The 26,021-nt window shown below is 46.2% G+C and overlaps 1 protein-coding gene across 1 annotated transcript in view; it reads right to left on the bottom strand.

Moving 5' to 3' along the window:
* The window catches only part of Capn2 (calpain 2), a 52,837-nt gene that overhangs the window by 22,568 nt on the left and 4,248 nt on the right, over nucleotides 1-26,021 (bottom strand). Inside the window, exons 2-5 of the mRNA XM_046419112.2 lie at nucleotides 24,764-24,833; nucleotides 2,605-2,723; nucleotides 1,866-1,999; nucleotides 637-805 (exon numbers count right to left, since the gene is read on the bottom strand). Of these exons, the coding sequence (XP_046275068.1) occupies nucleotides 637-805; nucleotides 1,866-1,999; nucleotides 2,605-2,723; nucleotides 24,764-24,833 (492 nt within the window). The remainder of the gene's footprint in view (nucleotides 1-636; nucleotides 806-1,865; nucleotides 2,000-2,604; nucleotides 2,724-24,763; nucleotides 24,834-26,021) is intronic.

Here is a 26,021-nt window from a genome sequence, read left to right as displayed (position 1 = left end):
AGGGTATTTTGGGGTCTGACAGATTTTGGTGCCAAGAGTCAGGACTTCTTATCTGCATCCATAGAGGGGACCAGGATCTCCAATGGGACAGGGCTTGGGTGTTGGGCACAGCTTTTGTCTGGATTCTCCTGGGGACAGCACATCCACCCACCTCCCCATCCACTGGTGAGGTTTGCCAGCAAGGCTATTAAGAGGAAACAGTTCTTTCCTGTGCCCTCTGAAGTCTTCCTACAGTACCATCAGCCCTGGAGCAGAGAGAAGGAAGGCTTTTGGGCTCTGGGTGCAGCCTTCTGTGGATGGGGACAGGTATTAGGACCAGAGAGGGCAGGAAGCTCTCAGGGACCCTGTGGTTTGGGGATGGAGGTGAGAAAGTGAAATGAAGAGCAGGGTGAGAAAGGGAAGTGGGCTGGGGAGGTAAGGGCTGGAGGCACCATTACTCCATCAACTGCACATCAGAAAGTCTGGCTGTTGCTAGCAACCCCTGTCTTCCTGGATGATGAGAAACATGGTAGACAGGGATACATTAATGATACATTAATGTTGTATGGGGCAGTGGGTTTTCTTGGGCACTGTTGGGACCTCTCTTCAGCCAGAGCAGACTCGGGAATGAGTTTAGGGAAGGAGGACTAAACTTACATCAATAGAGCATCCAAGGAGGGAACCCTTCTGCAGAGCCTTCTGGATGATCTTGAACAAGTTGGGAGGGGCCTTCTTTAACTCATACCATTCAGCAATGCCTCCTGTGAAGTCCTCAAAGCCCTCGGTGGTGGCACCTCCCGAGAGTGCTTCATAGCACCCGTTGATCCTACAGGAAGGGAAGAGACGCTATCCCTCATCCCTCAGAATGCCACCCCACTTGTACTCTGACATGACCCCCTCCCACATTTGTTTGATGCTCATGGGACCCTCTGCTCTCATTCTTCTTGGTTTCGTCTCCAACATCAGTGTCCAGCTACCATCTCCACAGTCAGTACTGGTACTTTGTGAAGTATTTTGAAAATCTCACAGAACCCGAGTTGGCAGGACCTTACTGATGATCTGATCCAGCCTCCCATATTTATTCTTTCTGTATCTTGAAGGGAAAGGGGAGGTCTGCTAATGGGCTGTTTGGCATTTAGAGCTTAAAAATGACAACAATTCAATAATGAAAGCATCTTCCTGGAGAAACAGGCAGTGGGTCTGTGTGGGCTTATTGCTCCTGACTACCCATACTGGAGTCTGGTGGCTTCTCTAACTCCAGTACTTAAGCTCTGGGACTTAGAAGCATTGCTCAGACTCAGGTTCCATCAGCAGAACCCAGCCCCCTCTTTCCCAGCATGAGGCTGAAAGGAACAGAGATCTACTTGCTCTCTTCAGCCTGTGCAGTATAGCCATGCTGAGGCCCTTTTGGGGAGGGCTGAGTACCGGTCAAACTTGACTTTGGGCAAGCTGGATGGGAAGCAGCTGGGAGGAGTATGGAAAACCACTTCAAATCAGCCACACCACTAGTCTGGGCAAATTTCCACAATTTTCCTACTTTTGCAAAGGTAGTTTTGCCTACTGGCAAAACCTGCTATTTTTAGTTGACAAATATGTAATAGAATCTGTCAAGGAAACAAAGTTCCTTCTCAAGACCAGCACACTCAGCATCATGACTTGTTTCTGTGCATTTGGTTAAAAATGGCAACAGCTATCATTTGTCATTTTACCACGTGGCCTAGCACCCTGTGTGTTCATTATCTCCTTGAATTTAGAACCCAATTTGGGCCAAAGGAGTCCTTTTTATAGAAGAGAACGTCTACTCAAAACAATCCTAAATAGCTCCTGTGTTTTGGAGGGCAATAGGGACAGGCCACAGGGTTTTGGGAGAGGGCATGGTCACTTACTTGGCATAGGCTTTCTCCAGCAGGGCGCTCCAGAACTCACTCCCCTCAGCTGAATGCACAAAGAGCAGCTCTCCATCCTTGGTGGGCAGCCTGTCATCCACTACCACCTCCACCCACTCACCATACTGCCAGAACTGCAGACAAGGGGAGGGAGGGAGAGGTGTGGGGTGGGCTGAAGGAGGAGCTGGTGGCAGCACTGGGATCCCTAAGCTCAGTTGCATCTGGCTTCCTGCTGCCCGGTCCCTTGCTGTAGGCTCCACAGCCAATCCCAGTAGGAGATGCCCCTTTCATTTCCTACTGCAGGGAAGTCCTCATGAAGTAAGCAAGGACTGATGGGCTTGTCCATCCCTCCAAATCCACACCCATCTCTTTAAAAATAGTATTTCTCATTAATCAATATAAAAGGGAAATAACTTTGACATTTTATCTCAAGCTCAGATAATAAATTTATATTTTTTAAAATTTGGGAACTACTTCCTGTATGTCCTGATGTACACCTCCTTGTAAAGTTTTTGGAGCTCTGCCTGCTGCCCCCGCCCCCATCCCCCAGCCATGGTCATCCTGGAAGGGTCCCATGTCATGAGAAGGTTGGGAGCTTCCTGCTCACTGTCACCTCTGTAAAGCAGTGCTGGTCTTTGGAGTCTGCTAACGTGATGGACAGGAGAATCCAGCCAAGCTAAGGGATCGTGACAAGCACTGGGACTTGGTAAAAAGAAGCCTAAGCCCATCATGAACTGACCTGGAAGCGGAAGATCCCTGCATAGTTCTCTTGGAAGCTCTGGTCTAGGGGGACGACTCGAGCCAGGATTTCTTCATTCAAGGTAAGGGAGGCGATGGCAGCCAGCAGCCAGCAGTCACCTGAGAACACAGTGCAAGGAGATCTTAACAGAGGCATCTCAGTACCTGGAAGAGGTTAAAAATCTGGTCCCCACCTCTGGGGGTTTGAAGCCTAAGATGACCTGCAAATAGAGGGAATGATATTTCAGACAGTCCTTATCTAAGGTCTGAGGGAAATGCTGAGGGTGAGATACTATTGGGTTGGCATTGGGTGGGGAGGGGAAAATTCATTCCCCCAAAGACTCGGAATCCTGTAATGGCTCCCCTGTCCTGGGAACCCAGCTCTGTGCCATGACTATGTGGAGTGAATGAAAAGAACTTGGCAGTAAGAGGTTTCTGCAGAAACAGGCTTTGAAGGGGAGTTTGAGTGAGAGTGTGTTGACAGATGGGAAAGGGTCAAATGTTGCATGTCTCCTGGGAGGAGGGTTCGGAGACAAGGCAAGAGAACATGCCCTTGCCTAAAATTTTCCATGACAATTATAGGAAATAGCCTCAAATGAATTTAATTCATTGTTCGATCTATTTTTGTTGATAGGTTTATTAGAAATGTTAGTGAAGTTTACTGAATTTTTTGACTTCTGGTTGACTCCTTAGTACACTCAAGGCTCCTGAACTAGACCATCCTATTGATGTGTAGATAGACTGTATATAACTCTTTGTGGTCTGGATATGACAGATCCATGGCACACGGAGACGTGTTCCTCCCTAAGTCGTCAATAACCAAAGGAAGTCAAACAAATCCTCTTTAAATTAGGTGGGTGGTGCAGGGCTGTGGGTTCACCTGTACTTTTCCATTGAGCAACTGTTTGCTGCCCTCCTGGTAACCCTGAGAGCCTGTCCTCCCTACCTTTTCAATCTGCAAGGTTTTGGTAGCACTAACTCTGTTCCCAATTCCAGAGGAGACCTGAGGCAATCTATGCAGCACATTTGCCTGGCTTCAGTGGATGGGTCAGGAATGTGCTGTGACCCAGCCAGAGCAGATGATGTGCCAGGAGAGTTTCCTGGGGCTTCCGGGAGACTGGGCAGGTGACTTTTTCTGCATTGAATCTTTGAAGATGTACATTATGCTGCTGTTGAAGCTACTTCTGTGGTGGGGAGCAGCCTGTCTGCATAGGAGGCCAGTGCAGAACAGGAGCTGAGAGATGGAGAGAGAGAGACAGCAGGTCCCGGAAAACCACTTGAATCCCCGAATCAAGCTATACCTGAAGTCAGACTGCCTTGGACTTTTCAGTTATGTGAACCGATAGTTTCTCAGTTTCCTCATCTGGTATGCAGGGCTACAAGTTCCTGCTTCTCTACTGCTAGGAGACCTTGGGCAAACACCATTTTGTATTGAGCCCTTCCTATGTTCCGGTCAGTGTTCTAGGATCTTCAGGTTCATTATCCATTTATTCCTCACAACAGTTCTGAGGACACTATTATTTCTACCTCCATGTTAAAGCTGAGTATCACAAGCCTTAGAGAGTTTATGTGCATTGCAATTTAAACAGCTACAAATAAAAGTTTAAAAGGTATAGTTTTAAGGGCTGGAAGATCTAAGAAGCAAACTTTTAGGTCAGTGAGACCTTTATGTAAACAAAACTAAAAGCGCTCTGACATGTTGAGGATATGAAGCCTAGGGAGAAATTTAGCAGTGACTATTTTAAGCTCCAGCTAGGAGTAAGCACTTGAGGAGTCCCTGATTGGTAGTGATGGAAATCTACCTGGAGGGGCTTTTCTTGCCTAATTTCACAGTTGTGCCTTGTACGGACACAGTGATCAAGTAGACAGATGACCTTTAGGCCTTTTCTAAGCATCCAATGCTCTTCCACTCCAACCTTATCAAACTCTTCATCTCCAAGGACCAGTTCATCACGTGCCAGTCATTTCTAGGGCCATGAGACCCTACCCCCTTTTGGTCAGTTTATTCCTCTTCCTCTACCATGGAATCTTTTCATGACGTTAGTCCTTCCTTGGGAATCTGAAGATATCTGTTGACTGTTATTTTCATTTTCATTGAGCGTATTTGAATTTTCTAGGAATCTTGCAAACTGCTTAGATTTGAATCTATCTGGAACACACAGAGGGAAAAGGCTTGAGGGTAAAATGGGACCAAGCATAGGGATTCTGGTAACAGGAGTCCTGGACCAGTTATTCCCCCAGTTCCTGTGTAATTTCCTATTAAATCCATGAGCATCCTCCTAGGAGCTGCCTGGGTCCGTCTGAGTCCAGCCATGGATGGACCAATGTCCTTTTGTTCTATTCCCCTTGGTCCCAGGAATCAATGCTTTTGCATCATGCATGTATGGCAACACACAATCATGTCTGTGGGATGGTCACTTGCTTTTGCAATCTCACTGGTCATGGCTGACTGTGCTGCTATTCAAGGGATATGACTGACTGGATGCATGAAGGATTGGCTTCAGTAGTGGCACTATGTGTTTGTGTGTGTGTGTGTGTGTGTGTGTGTGTGAGAGAGAGAGAGAGAGAGAGAGAGAGAGAGAGAGAGAGAGAGAGAGAGAGAGAGAGATTTAGGCCAGGGCTCAGATTAGTTCTATGCCCCTATCAGATAAACTGCTTAACACCAGAACTTCAGATGTATTCTTGTCACATCCTGGAAACCAGTGGCCATGCTTTGTGGCTTTCAGTTTTCTTTCTTCATGTCCCAGAAGTATCTCTCCTGCCAACCCTGCTGGGAGTTAGGTCTCTCTCCCTCATCCCTTGCTAATTTGTCTCCTCCTAAAGGATTCCCATCCTTCTCATCCTAGAATGTTTCCTAGGGGATGAAACTGGATTTCTAGATTAAGTTACCTGCTTGAGGTCACATATCCTGGAAGGGGCAGAGCCAGGATCAGTACCTGGATCTCTTCACTTCTTGTCTTTCCACTAGCAAACATTAAAAAACCAACAAATCACTAATATTTTGTATATTTTAAAGTTGACAAAGAACATCTTACACATTTTGACCTTCACATGAATCTTGGGAGATTATTATCATTATCATAATCCCCTTTTCAAGATGAAGAAACTTACATTAAGGAAGTCTATAGATTAGATAATTGCAGGGTCTTGCATGTAAAAACTCTAAACCAGAATCTTGGATTTTGTTTAAGAATGATCCTGGCTAGCAATTTCTTTTGGTTAATAGTACCTGATTCCTGTAACTTAAGAAATCCAATATTAATAACCAACTGTTAATTCAAATTTAAAACTAAGGGTCACATATTAGAAGCTTCCTTAAGTCCTATACTTTAATAGCCCAATACTCTTGGTTCATTAACTAGTAAAACATGTCACCTATTCAATACAATGTAATTCACCCAAACATGACAATTTGTCATTGCACAGCTGAGACAATGGCATTAAGATCACAGCAAAGGCCAGAGGAAACAAGTTACATGCATTTTAGTCAAAATTTCAAAAAGTTTTTCATCTATTTTCCACACTCTGGAGTTAAGGGAGGCACAGAGGCCCACAAGAACTACATCTTGACTTCTAATAAGGGGGAGGCATTCAATCCTATTTTATGCTTGATTCTTTAGCTAGCTCATTCCCTTGCCCAATCAAAGCAAAACACTTTGAAGTTGAAAAGCTCATTACCTAGTGGATTCCTTTGATTTCTTTGACTATCTGCTCATAGGAGCTTCCTCAGTTGCAAGATCTGCATAGTGATGACAACAGTTTACATTCACAAAGGTTTACTCTGCACCAGGCCTTGGGCTAAAGGCTTCTCATGTATTACAACATGATCATCTCATTTCATTGTCACCAAACAGTCCAGGATAGGTAATTTTATCCTCTGTTTCGTAATTGAGGAAACTGGGGTTTAAGGGGGTTGAGTGGCTCACCCCAAGGCTTCAGTTAATGAGTGCCTGTTATGTTGGCCTGAGCATTAGAAGTGTTTAATGTATAACCCGCATGGTTTACTTTGCAAAGAGGCTGGTGTCAATTCTGAATTCACCTAATTCAAAGGACAGTGTCTAGGGACTTTTGTCCTTGAGAGGTGACCTGATTATGTTTCAGCATCTGCATAGTGTTTTTTCTCTTTCCTGCTCACTCCACCTGGATGGCCCATATCTACCAGGTTTCTCCCTGCAGCCACACCTGTTATATGACCTCATCAGCTTAGGGCCTCACACTGGCCTTCCCTGCTGAGGGTTCTCTAAAATAATTTATGGAAACACTTCTATTCTGAATAATCCTGTGGCAACTTGGCCCTGGAGAGGGACCCTAGTTGAAGTCCAGGGAATCTCCACATAGCAGAGCCTGTTTGGAGCAGTTACATCTGGGTTGGACAGAACAAGGCTAGCTAGTTTGGGAGGGGCCTGATAACTGGATTAACTCAAATACTTCATAAACCGCTTATGGCTCCAGCTGGTTTTAGCTCCAGGAAAGCCTCAGAGAGTGCCTTCAATGACTGAGGCCTCTCCTGGAATGTTGCCACATGGCTGGGGCTTGAAAGAGATTCTACAAAGGTTTTCACATAAGAATCCCTAAAAGACTCTGGACGTTAACAGATAGGGCATTCCTCAGGCTCATTTATTTGGGTTCTGCTCTTCAATCACACAAGAAGATACTGTGACAGAAGGGAGGGTGGGATGGCCACCCAGATCATGGCCCACCTCAGAGGACTGTCACTGAACAGTATTTTGCACAACAAAACCCCTACCCTCCTCTCCTGGTGGGCTTTCTAGTTATTATACAGGTACTCTGTTTATGCTGGGTTACCTGTTGACAACTTTTTGATCTCCAATTACACCATTTATCTCAAAGAAGAAACAATTATCTTGGGGACCTGAGTATTGGACCATGGTCAGATGGTATTGAGTGCCTGGTGGGTACCTTCTGCTTGCCTCTCTATGTCTATTGGACACCCTTCATTCTGCCCTCCTCAGTGGATCTCACAGGGCCCCAGCAACTCTAGTTCCTGGGTATGTGTGGTGGTGGTGGGGGGAGGTTAGCCAGTGGAGACCAAGCAAGGAAGGTAAGGTTAGGACCATGTCTTCCTTGGCTCCTTCTCTGAGTTTGGATCCAGCCAGTTGTGTTCCTTGACTGTAGGTCACAGCTTCCTCCAGGAGGCACTATATACAACCCACTCCCGGTTCTAGAATCCTGACAACTGCTCCCAACTCACAGTTCCAGGCCTCTTTTGAGAGGAGCTCAGCTCTGCTTCCTCCTTTGACTATAGAAGTCTCAAGATATAAGCTGCTTGTCTCTTAAGAGTGTTCAGAACTTCTCTACTTGGGAGGCGCTGGTCAGCTGTCACCTTTATTAATTAACCCCAAGGGTGCAGCAAGCCTGCCTGGAGGAGCTTAGCCAATCACTTGCCCTATTTTATAAAGAAACCCATATATTTTGTTACAAATACTCATTACCATAAAAGTGCTTTTCCCTCTGAAATTACTCTATAAATTTAATGTGATCCCAATAAAAATAGGAATAGAATTTTTTAAGTTTTTTTTTTTAACTTGGCTGATTCTAAAGTTTATAAGAAAAATTTAAACATAAAGCATAACCAGAAAAAAAAATCTAAAAGGGAAGGGAATCAAGCTCCATCAGATATTAAAACACATATAAAGATATGTAATTAAAATAGTGCAGAACTTGTACATGACTCTACAGATAGGTAAGTAACACAGAACACAAAGTCCAGAAGTAGTCCCAAATACTGAAGTTTAATAAAGATAAATTATTCACAAATGAAACTAGAACTGAGTAGCCATCCAGAAAACAATCAAGCTATAGTTCAGTTTGTCATAAGGCTCAACTTAAAAAATATATATATATATATATATTTTTAACATAATACTCTATTTATTTTTTATGTGGTGCTGAGGATCAAAATCACACAAGCTATGCAAGTGCGCTACTACTGAGCTACAACTGCAGCTGCCAGGCTTAATTCTTGATGAGTAATATTTATATATAAGCATTTAATATTATCTATTATAAATATATTTATATGTATATTATAAACTATAAATATGGTAAATCTAGAAACTTATTTATATGTTTACTATCTACATGTTTATTTATATCATACTTGATTCATATTTTAGTATGATGATATTTAATATAAACATTATATTTACAGAAGACCATAAAAATCCTAGAAGAGACAGTGAGAAAATTCTATTACAATCTCAGAGTAGAGATTGTACCTAAAGATTGTAATCTGGAAGCCACAGATTTAAAAATGATAAGTTAATAATACTTAAATAAATTTAACTACATTAAGGTAAAAAAATACATCATAAAGCCACAATAAACAAAGTCAAAGTAGAAAAAAATAACACAGAAATATCTGTTATTCAGATCCTAGGCCAAAGGTAAAATTTTCTGGCAGATAAAGAAGAAAAGGCCACATCCAATAGAAAACTAGGCAAAGATATAAACAGAGTTAATGGAAAAAGAAAAAAATTACAAATACACATCCTTACTCATCATAGAAGAGATGTAACATAGAACTATACTGAGATATCATTTTTTTTTAATCTTTCAGATTGGGAAATTTAAAAAGTGTGATTCAGGGCTGGGGTGTAGCTCAGTAGGGGAGCCCTTGCCTAACATATGTGAGGCTCTGGGTTCCATATCCAATATTGCAAGGAAAAAAAAAATTTTGATTTCCTAAGGAGGCTGCAGGGAAATAAACACTCTCATAACCCATCAGTGAATGCAGAGATCGGGGCAATCTTTATAAAGGCCATCTAATAATATCATCAGTGTGCTCAGCAGCCATCTCCAGTGATCTTCCCTCCAGACACACTCACATGAGAAATGGTGTGTGCAATGCAACACTGCTTGTAATAGCAAGATTGGGGACAGCCTAAATGCCCATTCAGAGGGGACTGCTGAAATAAATTATGGCTCATCTTTACAATGAAATGCAGCCATAAAACAGAGCAAAGGTGCTGTTGAATGAAATCATCTCCAAGAGATGGTAAGCGAAACAAAGCAAGATACAGAACAGTATGTATAACAAAAAGAACAAAAAAAAAAAGGGGGGGAAAATGAAAAAAAAATAGGAAAAGGAAAAAGAAAAAAATGCTGGAACACAGTTACCTTTGGTAACTCAAATCTGTACACTCTGAAGTTATTTTTGGATGATCTGTTATATAAAAGAGCAATATGTACCCTGCATGCATAGATTATGGTCTTATTATCATAAAAGTTAGTCTATTGCCATTGATAAGACTATTGAGATTATATCAGTCTTGTAGTTAAAAAGAATAGCTTAACATTAGATATTCTAAAATGAAAATTACTTTTTGGCAGAAGTTTTCCATAATAGTTGGTCTATACTGAGATGACAACAAATGACCAATCAACTGGTTTACCCCAGTATCCCTCCAAAGTGTGTTCTATAGAAATCAGTTCCTAAAGAAGTTAACAGGTATTCCTTGAGAAAACTTTATGTGTTATGACAAAATAAGTTCGGGAAAGGCAAAGCTAACCAGGTGGAATATGGAGACTTCTTTCAATACATTCACATGGTGACGTTCCCTGAGATGGGTGGAGGGGAGCAGGGCATAAAATAAATGCCTTCTTGGACTCTGGAACTTGTTATTGACATCTCACATGGCCAGTGCCCCATGGAGTCCACTGGAAATGCTGGATCACTTAGGGTACATTGTGTATCTGGCTCACCCTGTCAGATTCCCCAGAAAGCTAAACTGCTCAGAATCAGATATTCCCACTTGCACCACCCTAGATGCTTCTGACAGTATCTATGCCTTTTGTTTTCTCTCTCCGCTCTTTTTTATTTTTTGAGACAAGGTCTTGCTAAATTGCTGCGGATGACCTTGAACTTGTGATCTTCCTGTCTCAACCTCCCAGGTCGATGGGATTACAGGTATGTGCTACCTCGACTGGCACCCTCTTTTTTCTGAATTGTCTTTTCTTTAGAACTGGATGCTCTTCTTTTCTTTACATGGTTGTTTTGTGTTGCTTGGTTGGTTTGGGCCTTGCATTCCCTTTGAATGAGACGAGGCCCATGTAAACAGGAATTCTGCCTCCGTCACCATATAGCTCTGACTCACTATCTCTTGTCTGATTTTTTCATCCTGGGATCCTGATGCTGGCATTCATCTGTCCAGTGTCTTGGACATACGCAGGGTCAGAGCAGGGTCACTGTAGATATTTATCATCGACTGGACAGAATTTGTGCCTTCCCAGGGGAGGAAGTTTGGTGTCAGTGATATCTCTTTTAGCAGGCCTCTGCTGGATGTAGCCATGGTAAAAAGAAGCCAACCCTGCCTGGAGGTTCCTCAGTCCCCCAGTCAAGGTGCTGGCAGCAGCTGGACAGAATTGGCCATTCCTTCACTAAGACTGCCCCACCCCAGCTGAGCTGTCCTGGAAGACCCTGGAGCTGAGCGGCTGGGAGGACTGTCAGTGTTCCACCAACCTTGTGCTTGTCAAGCAGGGGCTGCCTATTATAGCACAGGATTCAGGGGCCTCCTGTCCAACAACATCTAGTCTTAGTTTCTATAACAGGGAAAAAACCAAACAAAAACAAAACAAAACAAAAAAAACAAGCCTCTCTCTCAACATTCAGGATAAGACTTGGGCTGCAAATACTGTGGAAAGTGAACCCTTGGATTTAAAACCTCAGGGTTTCAGGGAGAAGATGAGAGAGGCAAGGTTCTGGGAATGCGGAACCTGTGTGGTTGGAAGGAAATTACCCAGAGGAGGGGGTCCAGAGTCTCAAAGCCAGGCTTGCTCATTTATCTTTTGCTAAGGTCAGCACTGAGATTCCCTGTCTTCCCCATTGGGATCTCCAGGATCCCCATGAAGGGCAAGTCTGGCTGGGGGCTGGGTTCATGCTTGTTCTCCTGAAGCACTGATCTTGCTGGCTGTCTATGGCTTCTGACTTCATCTCATCTTCTCTGACACTGGTTTGCCTCCGGGCACCAGGAGACACCTGCCCCTACTCCACCCTCTCCGGGTTCCTCAAGTTCTAGGACTTTGGCTGCCCTCTCCTTCCCCTGTGGCTGGCTTTGTTTCCCGCCAAGCCACTTGGGATCTCCCTTCCTGGTACCTTCCTCTCAGGGGCTGAGTCCGCCCTTTCCACATTGTCTTAGGCACCTCTCTGCTGCATTGTGCTGAGCCAATCAGATAGGCAGACTGTCCTTAACATCATGGATTGAGAACCTTGGACACTTGGTGTGCAGAACAGCCAGGCCAGACAGTGCTAGGCAGGCTAGACGGTGAGGGTTCCAAGTAAGTGGGGCTGATGTGCTCACTCCTGGACTTTGGCTGGCCCCCATCATTACTAGGCACTGGGTAAATGGCTTCAAGGGCACCCCACAGGCACCCCATGTCCACTCCGGACCTTCAGGTGACCCCCCCAAAAAAAACCAGAATGGAGCTCAGTGGAAAGACCTCTGAGCTAGACCTAGGAAGCCTGACTAGATGTGGGTGGGAATGAAAACTGGATTTGTGGCCAGAAGACCTGGATTTGGGTCCTGATCCTACTGTTTAGGATTATGTGAACTTGGTTATATTTCTTAATTTCTCTGACCTGTGTTTCTCAGCTGTGGAAGAGGGATAATGAATGACAGGGCACATCCTCAGAAGGTTACTAGGATCAGATGCAAAAGTGGATCTGGAAGCCCAAATATTTTGTGCACATTTTGCCTGTATGCAAATATATGCATTTTTCTAGGGGAAGGAGTCAGGTTTCTTTCTTCATCCTACTCCAAAAGATTATGAAATGCTACAGTCAGAACATGGAGTTCAAGTCTTGGCTCTGACTTGGGGACATTACTCAGTTTCCTTATATATAACATGAATTTAATACTAATAATCTGCCTTCCCCAGGAGAGAAATAAACGGGAGAAAATATATAAAGTACTTAAAATAGTGTTTGTAAGCATTTTCTGTTTTTATTTTCATTATGTGCAAACCTTGCCACATTTGGCAGTGTTGTACTGAAAAGGGTGTGGCTAGTGAGGGGTGGAGAGGGGTGTGGCTGAGGAGGGAGTGAGGAGGGAGGGTGGGGGGAAGGATGGGACCCCTGAAAGACAGAGCATATGTTTCATCTTCCTGAGCCTCTAAAAACTTTCAGAAAAAAAAGGGATAGGGTTCAAATGAGGAAATAAAGGTACAGAATGAGTCCTGATGAGATCTTGGGTACAAATATATTTATTCAAGACCCAGAAGTACCACTGCAGGGTGGTGGCCCCATTTGGACCCAGAGCTCCCGCTGGGACTATGGAGCTCCCCCTTTTCTTCCATCCAGTGTTCTTCTCCACCTGGGGTGAAGCAAGCTTTATAGTCCTTTGTTTGCTTTGCCCATCACAGAACACAAGGCAAGAGGGGACTTTAGGAGCCAACCCCTCCTTTTGAGTCTGCAGTCATGAGCACCAGTCTCTCCCTAGGCCTCTGGGTTGTGGGTGCTCCCAAGGAACCATTACTGTCTTCCTGTCTAAGGCAGGAGAGCATCCCAGTCTTGATTTCTCCATTTATTCAACAACTATTTACTGACATTTTCTCTGGCCTACTCTGAGGCACCTGCTGAGACCACCTGAGCCACATTTGCACAAGGACTCGTCCAGGGAGTGCCCTCCAAATCCAAACTTCCCCTACCCCTGCTAATTTGTTTGGCGAAGGCGGTCTAAGTAGAGTTTGGGATGTCAAGACAGCACGGCTGCCCCCTCCTTGCAGGGTCACTCAGGCTACCTGGATGAAAGGACTAATTGTCTCCAGCTGGGCTGGCCCTCTTGGGGCTCTGCTGTGAGCACCCCTTCCCTCTGCACCTAGGCTCACAAACAGGACCCTGGTAACCCAAGGCGTGCCCAGACCCTCCCCTGAGGACAGAGCTCTCTTATGAATGGCTTCTTTAAGCTCCAGGGCCCTCTTCTGAAAACAGAAATTCATCCAGGGCCATGTCAGTAAATTTCCAGAGCTGCACTCCCCCTCCCCGCACCCCACCTCTGCATCCTGAAGCAATTCTGTGTACAGGCTGAGGCCACCTGGGCCACTGCAGGGAGCAGGACAGGGCTGGGTTACTCAGATTTGCGGCTGCTTGGTGGGTTTTCCCGGGGGGGGGGGGGGATGATACTTGTTTTCTTCTTTCCCTTCCTCTGTGGCTGTCTTTCCTTCCCAAACAGGAAAGCAAAGAAGAGTTGGGAGGCCCTACAGGGAATCCAGGACATGCTAGGCTTCTGATTCAGCCATCCTTGTCACAGCTTTGTCCCACTAGAGCACAATGACCTGTTGACAGTCCCAGTGGAATGGAAGTTCTGCAAGGACAGGGGTGGTGTCTGGCCATCTATTGATTCAACCTCACCAGCCACAGTTAAGTAACAGTCCCCATGTCTGCAGAGGGGAGCTTGTGTTTGGTGAAGTAAGACACAGCCCCCCCCCCCCCCACACACACACACGCTGAACCTAAGAAGCTACTCATCTTGGAGAATACAGATGGGAAACCAAGCCAGTGCCAGCTGTGTCACTCCCAGAAGCCCTCCACCTGCCTCTGCACTCAAGATTCCCTCTCTCCTCTGTGGCCAGACTCTGTCCTTCCTCCTGTCCACTCAGGTTGGGTATCTCTTCTTCCTCCAATCTAGTCTCAAGCTCCACGTCTGCTCATCCGCTCCTCCATGACAGCCCCATGCAGGCAGCTAGCTCAGAGCCAGTGGGGGTCAGGCATGGAAACTCGATTACAGAATTGGGGTGGGGAGCTGGGACTGGACGAGGTGGGCGGAAGCATTTTCAGGGAGACGGACGGTCAAGGATGCAGACACCAAAGGCTTGAGGAAGGGACACGGACAGGACAGGCAGGCAATATGGGCTGCTGGGTGGGTAGAGAGGGCTGAGGCTGGAGAGTTTAGGGTGGACATCTAGGGCTGCAGCTTTGAAATCTGAACTAACCCTGGAGGGCATTTAAGCTAAGGTTCCTTCTTACCCTTTCCTTCCAGAAAGCACTTGCTTTCTCCTTGCTGGGGAAGTGCACTCTGCTCCCTTACCAGGGCCATCGAAGGCCCTCCCCCCACCTCTCTCCTTAGTCATCCTTGGGGACTCATCCTTTGGACACCCCTCTTAACCTCTTGCTGTTCCCCTTTCATGTCCTTATGGTAAGGGTCACCACATCCCAGCTGCCTCCTATCAAAGCATGATCACCTCTTACATTTAGTTCATCTACTTTATCATTTGCTTCTACCACTTCCATCAGCTACCTGAGGACGAAGCTTTTGGCAGCAATGAATTAAAGACAAAATGAATTTAAGACAGGGAGACACCTACAGCAAGAATCTAGGAGAGAATTAAGGCCTGCCCTGGGGTAATGGGGAAATAGGAGAACAAGGAGGTTTAGGGACATATTGAGAACCCAAAACAGAAAGGACTGGTTGGATGTGGGGATGGAAGGCTGCAGAAAGAATCTTTATGTATAGAGGTTATTTTATCTTGTTTTACTGAAGCTCCCAGTCCAGAGCTTTTTCTATGCCAGGAACCCAGTAATCTGGCTGACTGGAAGCAGAGAGGCAGAGGCTGGCCTGTGCAGTCAGGGCCCCTGGGTGTCTCAGAGATGGGTATGAATGGAGTCCAGAGACTGCCAAATCAGCCCAGCTAGAGTCCCCGGCCACCTGGCACATTGGGAAGACCTGAAAACACCCTCAAACCCTGACAGGCTGGTACCCTAGCTGTCTTGGGTCTCCACTGGTAAAGGGCAAAAAGGAGGAGAAACCATGGTATCTTCTAAAATGGCAGCAAAAAATATCTCTAGCCTTACATACTCTTCCAGAACCTTGTACACCCCATCAAGGGGTGGACCTCTGCTCCCTCCCCTTGAACCCCGGTGAGCTTTTCTTCTATCTTAATGAACAGGATTTGGCAGAAGCGATGCTATGTGACTTATGGGGCTGGGTTATAAAAGATGACACAGTTTCCTGGCTCCCTCTTGAGACATACATCATTGTGTGGAGTTCAGCCACTTTCATCCCCTCAACACTAGAGAGACCACATAAGAGACAGAGGCCCTCGAGACCCCAGTTGATCCAGCCTTCAGCCCTCACATCAGACATGTGGGCAAGAGGGGGCTTTCAGATGACTCCATCCATGTCTTCATCTGACTTCACCACCTGAGGGACCCTGGGGGAGTCACCTCACTCAGCCCAGTCATCCTTCAGAACCACAAAAAAGAATGATCAAATGACTCACTCTCATTGTTCATTTTGGGGGGGTGGGATATACCAGCTACAGGTACAAAGATGTCCCTGAGCTCTGTGCCTGGAGTGTGAAATTTGATGCATGCCAGAAGCAGGAAGATGGCTCTGCTGAGCAAGCCTTCACCTCTAGGTATGCCGGCAAGAGAATCAAGCCAACACTGAGATGCCTGTGTCAGGATGCCTAGGACGCCTGCTCTGCAGCCCCCAGGGCACCCTGGACCTGAGATGTGCTCCACACTCTCCCGAGGTGTGGTTTGGAAGGGTGCCTGGGCCAGGATACCAAGGAGACAGACAGGTCTGCCGGGAAAAATGAGAGAGTCCTCCAGGAAGTAGGGAGGGCCCCCTCTCCTCCTTTGGGATCCTCCCAGGGCTGTGGAAGCTTGGCATTCCTCTCCCACATGCTCAGATATCCCAAGGATTCTGCCCCGCCCCTGCCTGCTCAGTGTTCTGCCTGCAATGTTTACTCATCTCTGGGGCCATGCTCCACCGAAGCGAGATGGCAGGTAAGGATTCCATTGGGATCCTTTTCGGTTGGCCACTCCAGTGCACCAGGCTCCCAAATGTCATTCTGTGCTTTGCTGTCCAGTGACCTCCCTGGGACTTTATGTTTCCACATCTCTCTCTCTTTGTTCCCTCTCCACCAGTGGTTCCCAACGGAGGGCATTCCCAATCTTCCTCCACTGGGGACATTTGTCAATGTCTGGAGATATTTTTGATTGTCACACACTGAGAGGAGCTACTGGCATTAGTGGGTAGAAGCCAAGGGATGCTGCTGAACATCTTACAATATACAGGACATCCCTTCCCCCCGGAAGAATTACCCACCCCAAATGTCAGTTGTGCAAAGCTGAGAATCTGGGCCCTGGCTTCAATCTTGCTTGTCTCATTTCTGTTGTGCTTTGTTTTTTGCTTTCCTTGCTGATGGCTGGATAAAAGACGAACAGACCAAGACATTGAAGGCTGCTTCTGGCTACATTTTACTCTTCGGAGACAACAGTATTTTAAGTCCCCAGCAGACCTGTCACCCTGCCTGAAAAGGAGGGAAGGGACAAAGGTCTCCAGGTCCTAAGTAGCCCAGGAAGGGAGAATCTCTGCTCTCAGGCAGCTGTGGGTCTTATCTTTAGAAGGAGAAGGAACCCTTGAAGGGCCAACTTAGGACCATCTGGAGCTGATCGGAAGGGGATTCTCAAGAGGAGACACACCTGGCCCAGTGCCAGGCCTGTGGCAGGGTGACAGGGTGAGATGAGTCATAATGGGCCAGTCCTCTTGTTACTCATTTCACAGCCTGACAGCAGCCCAGAGAAGAATACCCCAAACCACAGTTCCCCACACATGTCTAATCACTTGTCATTTACATCATGGTTGGAAGAAAGAGAGGTGCAAACCCTTTGCTTCACTCTCATTCCCACTTCTGCAGGAGGGGAGGCCCTAAAACGCAAGACTGGAAGGAGACAGCGATGCTGGGGCATAGCATTCCCACTTTGGATTTTGGTAGCAACTCTGGAAGCCTGATGAGTCCCCTTCCTTTCTCAGCCACACCCTGGAACAAGAGGACACACCTGTTGAAGTCTCATCTTTGTGCCCTTGTTCCCTGCAGCTCTGACCCTGATGGACTATTGCTCCCATGGTCACTAGCTGATACCACAGTATTTATGTCCTAGTACCCCAGAGAGGTGGATCCTCATGCACCATGGCTGCCTGCTCACCCTTTTCTTCCTATGGTCCTGCTGCCCCCCAACCAGAGCCATGGGAGAAGGGAGAAGGGGAAACCCTACCCTGTGTTGCAGATCCTGTCCCCAAATCCCACTTTTCAGGAACCCTCCTTCCTCACCTCTTGGAGGAACCAGAAGGACAACATCTGTTTTTCTTGCTTCTTCATATTCACAGTGTTGAGCTAAAGGTAAAAAGTCTCACTGGGGCCAGGGACAGAAAAATGCAAGAAAAACAACCACCTGAGGGTTGGCCCACCAAGATTTTCTCACTCGTATTCCAATGCCCAGAGAGATGGAGGAGCCGCCCCAGAGCCCCTGGGTTCCCAGGACCCCTTTCAGTCATGTAGTCTTAAGATGTGCCCCTTGTGGGAAAAGGGAAAAGGACTCAAGCATCATCTTCCATTTCACAGATGGGTACGTGGGAGCTTGTGGCTGAAAATCACCGGACACTAGAGGCAAGTGCCTGTGTGGGGAGAGGAGAGGAGAGAGTCCAGGTCATGTGGCACTAATGGCCTCTGGCCTCAGTCTCTCCTACTTTGAACTTCATGTGCATTACTTTATCTTCACTGTCCTCTGAGGTAGGCACTATTATTACCCCATTTTATAAATGAGAAAACTCAGGCTTGACAAAGATAATGGTTCAATCAAAGTAGCAGAGCCAGTATGTGGCAGAACTAAGAGACCAGGGTCTAACTGCTGGATACCCAAGTCCTTGCTCTTGCCCCTGATGTTTACAAGTGTTTTCTATGTATATGTATCCTGCTTGGCTCTGTTGTAAGGACCTTTCCAACCCAAAGAGTGGGATGGGAAGATCACAGACTCATGGGGAGCAGGCAGGAGCCCCGCCCGAAACACCCTTGTTACCTGTGATTTCATAGAGGAGCTCTATTCTACCACCCTACTCCCAAAGCTCCAACTGTTGGCTGTGCTGTCCAGTGCAGCAGCCACAGGGCACATGTGGCTATGTACATATAAATTAAACAAATTACAAATCAATCCCTCAGTTGCATTAGTCATATTTCAATTGCTCAACAACCACATGTGGCTAGTGGCTGCCATATTGGGCAATGCAGATAGATATTTTCATCATTGCTAAAATCACTACTGAACAGTGCTGGTCTAGCTTGTCTCATTGTATACTCGCTGGCCAACCAGAGGCAGTGTTGACCACGTTCTCCTGGGGCTCCATTGTAGAGTTGTTGGCCAGGACCAACCAGATATCATGGAACACACAGATCTTCATTTCTGAAATCCCAGGTGGGGATCTCTCTCTGGCTGATACTGCTGGGGACTGATGCTGAACAAGGATCCATGGACCTTGGAGTGGAGCTAATATTGCTTATAAACAAACCTCAGTCAGCCTGAGGCAGGTGTGTAGGGTGGTGAGTGGAGGGTCGGAGATTTTAGAGTTACAGAAAGTCCTAAGTAGTGAGCTTTAGGAAAATCTGATCCAACCCTCTTAGAAATGAGACAACATGGGTGTGGCCTGGCTCCTGGCCACTGGCAGCTAGTGGAAAAGCTGAGGGAGCACCCAGCCTAGGGAAAAGTCACATTCTGATCCACAGGCCTATGGGAGCAGGCAGGAGCCTGGAAACACTCTTGTTACCTGTGATTTCATGGGGGAGCTCTGTCCTACCACCCTACTCCAAAGCCAAGGACACATCTGTCCTGTAGGCATTGGGATGAGGCTGTTGCCGTGAGATCTGACAGTCAAGGCTGGGGCCAGCCAGGACAGGACAGGGACTTGCAGGTAAAATAGCAGGGTTAACAGCTCATCCCTGCCCTGTTCATGAGTGAGCTTAGATACGGCAGCCTCAGGGGAGAAAAGCTGCAAAAGAGAATTTACAACAGAAGAGAGGAGAGGAAAAGGTGACTCAGGGACACTTACATCCGCCCCAGGAGGTGGGTGGGGGTTGCAGCTGGGAGTGAGTGTGTTGTGAGGGCCGAGGGCTGGTGATGATGATTTTTTTTTTCAAATGTTTATTCTTAAGTTTTAGGTGGACACAGTATCTTTATTTTACATTTATGTAGTTCTGAGGATTGAACACAGGGCCTCATGCATGCTAGGCAAGCACTCTACCACTGAGCCGCAACCCCAGCCCAATGTGATGATTATTTTTAAGAAAGAAAACAATGGATTTACTTTCTCCATCAAACCAGCCAACCCCTATGGTCTAGTCTTCTTTTTTAACTACATGCATTTTTGTTTTCTTTAACTGCACCTCCAAATCTGAACAGAGGGGCATCCTACAAAGTCCCTGGCCAGTACTCAAGGTCATCAAAACAAGAAGACTGAGAAATTGTCACAACCAAGAAGAGTCCAGGGAGACATGACAAAGACATGTAATGTGGTATCCTGGAGTGGAGGGGACCCTGGGACAGCAAAAGGACATTAAAAAAAAAAAAAAAAACAACTAAGGAAATCTAAAAAAGTATGGACTTGAATGGTAATGTATTGATACTGGTTCATCAACTGGAGCAAGGGAGCAATACAAATGTGAAATGTTAATAGCAGGGAAAGCTGGGTATGGAGTACATGGAATTTTCTGTACTGACATATCATTGTTTATTTTTTAAAAAATAAATCTAAAACTATTCTAAAAGAATGAAGTTAAGCTTGTTAAAATTATTAAGGGAACCAATTATAAAGGTAAATTTAAAATTTATCATTTTAAAATTATTTAAAACAGTCAGAAATTCAACTTCTAAAATCAAAGCATGCGTATCTGCCCCATTTATGTTTATTTTCTCCCCATATATTTCTTATTTTTAATTAAAAAAAATTTTTTTGTAGTTATAGATGGACAGCATGCCTTTATTTTATTTGTTTATTTTTATGCAGTGCTAAGGATCAAACCCAGTGCCTCACACATGCTAGGCAAGTGCTCTGCCACTGAGCTACAGCCCCAGCCTTCCCCATACATCTTTCTGCCCTTTTGAGTGCTACTACCTGTGTACACCCCAGGTTTGCCTTCTGCCACCTTGATACTTCCTTCCTTGGATTTTTGAGCTTTTCAAAGGCTTTGGCTCCCAGCCCAACTTATTTCCTGTTTCTCCTTTTTCCTTTTCTCCTCCACCCTCTTTCTCTTTTATGATTTGGCAAAAGGACTTTTCACATAGTTGGACTCAGTAACAATCTATGATCCCTTGAATTGGCTCAGGACTCTACAGTGAGCCAAGTGTGTTTGCCTATATCAATCTCACTTTTCTCCAGCTCTGGGAAGGAAAGCTTTTCGATATAGGTGACTTTCCATGGGGTTATGCCCTCATAAGCCCAATGTAACTTGAAAATGTCCTGAGTCAAAAGACATTTAATATTTTTTAATGTATCGGTCAAAATAGTAAATTATGTTAAAAACAATGCATGTAATGAACCTAACTTACTAAACACCATAGTTTGGTCTAGCCTACCTTAAGTATGTTCTGAGCCCCTTAAGTGTGCTCAGAGCTGACAGTTGGGCAAAGTCATCAAACACAAAGCCTGTTTTAGGACAAAGTGTTGCATACCTCTTGGTTTGTTGTTTTGTTGTTTGGCACTGGGGTTTGAACCCAGGAGCATCCAACCTCTGAGCCACATGCCTGGCCCTTTTTATATTTTACTTAGAGACAGGGTTTCACAAAGTTGCTTAGGGCCTTGCTAAATTGCTGAGGCTGGCCTTGAACTTGCAATCTTCCTGCCTTCTGGCCTTGAACTTTCTCCTCCGTGCCACTGGGATTACAGGCATGCTTGGCCACCATGCGTGGCACACCTCATGTGTTTTAGTGAATCAAGTACACTGTAGGACACTGTGGGGGGTGTGTCCCCTCAGGATTGTGTGGTTGCCCAGGAGTTGCAGCTTGCTGTTACTGCCAGGGTCAAGAGAGTCTCGTGCCGCACACATCACTACTCAGGAAAAGATCAAAATTCAAAGTACTGTTTCCACTGAATGGGTATTGTTTTCACACCAAAGTAAAGCTGAAAATGGTAAGCTTGACTATTTTAAGACAGAGACTTCTATATTCCTATTATATAAAAGAATAAATGAGGCTCAGAAAGGTTAGGTAACCTGCCCAGAGTCACACACAGGCTCATAAGGAGCAAGACTGGAAACTTCACCATCTGTCTGGCTCCTTCCACCTCTCTGCACAGCTGGGCTGTAGAGAGGGGCACCCTGTGGCCAAATACTTTCCCGTAGTTGTTCTGGGAGTCCAGGTCATTCCTGGGGTTGGTTAACAGGGTGACTCAAACTCTGAGGGACCCAGAGAAAGGCTACACTGTTCCAACAGCTGTGACAGTACTGTCAGCCTTGGTCTCTTTCCCAGGCAGATAGAGGCCTGCTGGGCACAGTGACCTGAATCTTCCAGACTGGGGAGCTGCCTTTACCCGTGATCTGTACAGTGGCCCAGTGAAAACCACCAGAAGTAAAAGAAGCTCCAGAATTGGGAATTTCCTGGGCCCCTGGGGGGCCATTCCCATTGGCAATCACCTGTAAGCACTTGGTCACTTTCAGCAATTATAGAGCCATATTTGGCCAAGGACAACATCTGGCTGAGGCTCAGTCTGCATTTTCAGCCTTAAAGGCAGATTTTTCTTTGCTGAGTTTATTCCTCCAACAGCCAAATTCTGCACTGCAGGTGGCTCACTGTCAACACAGCTCTGCAAAGAGTTTGAATCACTGGAGGGGGGAAGCTTTGAAGCTGAGCCTTCTGGGAAAGAGAGTGAGAGCCCTCTTTGGGTTAACCATTGCTGGGAAGCACAGGGAAGGCAGCCAGGCATTGGGAGTGTACAAGTCTAAGGATACCCTCCACCCCCCGCCCAGGTTCACTGGGACAGCTGAGTGAGTCTCAGGGTAGAAAACGCACACAAAGAATTTCACGCAACATCGCTGCTCAGCACAGCACGGTAGCGATCCAGAGGCAGCCTTGGGATGATTACAAGAGATAATGTAATGGAAAAGAGCTCTACAAGTCGCTCACTGTTACACAGGTGACCATCACAGATATTATTCCATAAGTGAGATGAAAGATGATCTCAAGGAACTCTTAACTTTCTAGCCCAAGGAACAGGGAACCAGGAGCATCTTTAGAAGAGCTGAATGCCACACCTTAGGGAGTCTCTGAGGTTATCTAATTTACCCTCCTACCCTCCAATTTTCAGAAGAGACAGAGGTTCTGAGTGGTCAGTTGGCCACAGTCCCTCAAATACTGATGTTGCTTCATGTTATTGCCACAGTCCCTGTTCCTGTGGTTTCTGAGCATGTTGGGACTTGGTTATGGTCACCACTCCTTCACCATTCTGAACACAGAATCAGGGTGAGAGTTCAGTAAAATACAATTTACTGTGTAATCTAACTAGGGTCCTTCAACAGAAAAGACCGAGGGAACAAATGGTTAATGTGGATTAAAAACTACCTTAGAAATTAAGATCTCTAAGAAATTAAAAAAAAAAAATTCAGCTTGTTTTTATTTGATTTGGCGCCTAGAGAGGGCAACTTCTCCCAGGAATGTAAGTTTTGTCTGTCTCCTCTCCAAATGGCCTGGTGATATTTAAATAGGACTTAAATCATGTACCGGTTACTTGCAATTTGGCCCTTAAGATGTTATTAAACTTTTGAAGTAGATGTTTAGTCCAGAAATGGTACTTTGCAATTGCTGGGTTTATCTCTGGATTTTTCAAAGTTCTCAGTGTTGGTCAAAGTGTCCACCAAATTCCAGCCCTGTTAATTTCCATTTTTTCCAACCAGTGGATTTTCCTGGAGAACCCACGTTAGGTGCCTAAGGACCTCTGGTCCTCTATATTTGGTGAAGGAAAGAAGTGGGAGATGGGGGGGTCACAATGTGCTCCAGCATCTCCGTAATCTGCACACAGGGTCTAAGGTCAGATTAATCAGGTTTTATTCTCTCAGCCCTGAGTCACATTCTCCCCCAGATTCTGTGCTTGTCCTAATGATCTGCACAGGCCTTGACGCGCTTCAGAGGTTGAAATTTTTCCAGACTCTTTCCCAGGAGGCTAGCTTGAGGTTAAACACACAGGCTCTGGGGTCAGATTGCATGAATTTGCATATCAGGCCCCCACTACAACTGTGAGTGACCTGGGCATCCTCATCAATAAAATGGGGATGATTTTGCAAGTCTAGTTCAGTGTCTGGAAAGTAGTATATGCTCACTAAATATTAGCTGTTATTATTAGGAGAACCCAAGCCTGCATGAGATGGGCAAGGAAAGGAGGTAAATTCTAGTTGATGAGTTTTGCTACTGATGGACTTGTTTGGGGAATCTGATGTCAGGAAATAGGTGTCTAGTTTAGCAGAGCAAATAATCTGCTCCAATAATTATAGGTCCATATTTATTATGAATTAAAAAAACACTGAGGGCTGGGGATATAGCTCAGTTGGTAGAGTGCTTGCCTCGAACGCACAAGGCCCTGAGTTCAATCCCCAGCACCACAAAAAACAAAACAAAACAAAAAAACCACTGAGGGTGGATTCTCTGAGAATCATAAAAATCACAGTCCCAGGTACCACTGCTGGGACTTCACAGAAGGCCAGGGAGCTCTCACCATAAAGCCAGAGGACCCCAAGGGTTCCAATCCTCAGCAAGCACATAAGCAGAGCTAGATCCAAATTTGGCCTCAGACAGCAAGGTCTCAGACCCTCACCCCTCAGCTATTCCAGTTAGTTTTATGTAAACATACATCCCATAAGCCCTGCTTCTCACTGTTATGTTGCCATGGTGAGCTGTCTTGCAAACACTGAGTGTGCCCTGGTCCTTCAGCTTCCTCTCAGCAGCGAGCTCTTGTGTTTCCTCTTCGTTTGTACTGAGTCAGTCCCTTGTCTTAAACCTCACAGAACTGATACCTTACAGTGTCACTGGCCTGGGGAAATCCTCTTACTCAGCCCTTGGCCCAGAGCCAGCCTCATGCATCACTGGTAATATTGGCTCTAGGAGGGACAGAGACCAAGGGGTGAAATCGGAAGCTCCTTGATGCTCCCCACTGACAGCATCTCTGTAACCTCAGTAACTCACCTAGTGCAGAGGCCACATGGGGTCCCATTTGTGTGCCTCTGCCTGGGGTTGGGGATGGGGACAAGAAATTCCAGGGAGGTTTTTGGAAATGGAAATCACCAAGCAGCAGGGGAAGACAGAAGCCACACATGGTCCCTCACTCCTTCCAGTCACATCCTTGGAGAGAGCACCCTGTAGCTTGCCCAACCCCATCACTTACCCAGGGCTCCTTGGCAGATGTCTGTGCGGGTGGCTCCACCAACAATAAATTGGGGTTCATCGCAGATCTCCTGGGAATGAGACCCACAAAGTGCTGTCAGCCTAACAGGTGGGCACTGGTGTTATTAGGGACAGAAGGGAAGGGAAGGAAGTTTTGTAGTCCAAGTCAGAGCTCTGGGCTGTGGTGGGGTCCTTGTGACCTGAGCTCTATAGGTCAGGTCAGGGGTTAGTAGGGAATTGTCCTGGTTGAGGAGGGCAGTCATTGGACCCCTCACAGTCCCAACTGCCTGAAGCCTACTTCATTGGGCCATGGCAGAGAAGGAGTCCAGCCTTCTATGCCAGGCCTTGAGACCCCACCCTTCCCCACTCCCCACACACTCTAGAGCCACCTGAGCCGCCATACTGGCGCCCTCTACTGTTTCTTCATGCAAATTGTCTGACTTTTAGAAGAATTCCTCTCTCCTACCATATCTTCCACACTGTCCCAGATTTCAGAGCTCTTTGCCATCCCCTCCAGGAAGCCCTGATTCATAGGCCATTGGTCCCCATCCCCTTGAGTCCTGTCCCAGAGTCTCTATACTATGCAGTTGAGAGTTGTACTGTGCACTCTCTGGTGGTGCTCATGGGTGTGCCTCTGGAGGGCAGGGGACTAGATCTAGCCCTCCTGAATTCCTCCAGAGGGCCATGATACTTGGAGCTTCCAATATTCTGTAGCTGCTGTGTACCAGACACTGTGCATACAGCTTTATGTCAGGTAGCCCTGACGGGAATGCAAGATGGGTATTAACCCCATCTAACAGGCAAGGAAATAGCTCAAGGAGGTAAGGTGATGTGTCCAAAGTTACACAGCTCAAAAGTGGCAGATGGCACTGGGATTGGAACTTACTGGTCTCAAGCTCAAACTCTTTCCACTCCTCTGCTGCCTCTAATTGATTAGTGTTAAAAACTTAGGGTGATTGTCACAAGCAGCTTGGTGGAAGCCAGCCTTGAACAATTCTGGCCCTTCCAGCAGCCCTCTCTGAGCACGTTTCCTGCTTATGAAAAGCTCCACCCAAAAGCCACAGAGGAAGTCAGGGCCCAAATCTGAGCTTCTCTTGGCTCTGGTAACCTCAGTTTGCAGGATTCACATCTGCTACGAGAGCTGCTCATATATGCCCTGCCCCAGGACCTTAGGGACCCTTCTCAAGCAGGAACTTTCCCTGGGTGGGATGGGATAGCCATCCTGGCTCAGATGGTAGAGACATTTCTAGAAGCACAGT

The sequence above is a fragment of the Marmota monax genome, unplaced genomic scaffold, assembly GCF_021218885.2.
Source record: "Marmota monax isolate L192 unplaced genomic scaffold, Marmota_monax_Labrador192_F-V1.1 WCK01_AAM20220418_F8-fsc00153, whole genome shotgun sequence".
Lineage (NCBI taxonomy): Eukaryota > Metazoa > Chordata > Mammalia > Rodentia > Sciuridae > Marmota > Marmota monax.
Note: the sequence above shows the minus strand (reverse complement) of the source record. Positions and strands in the feature narration are given on the sequence as shown.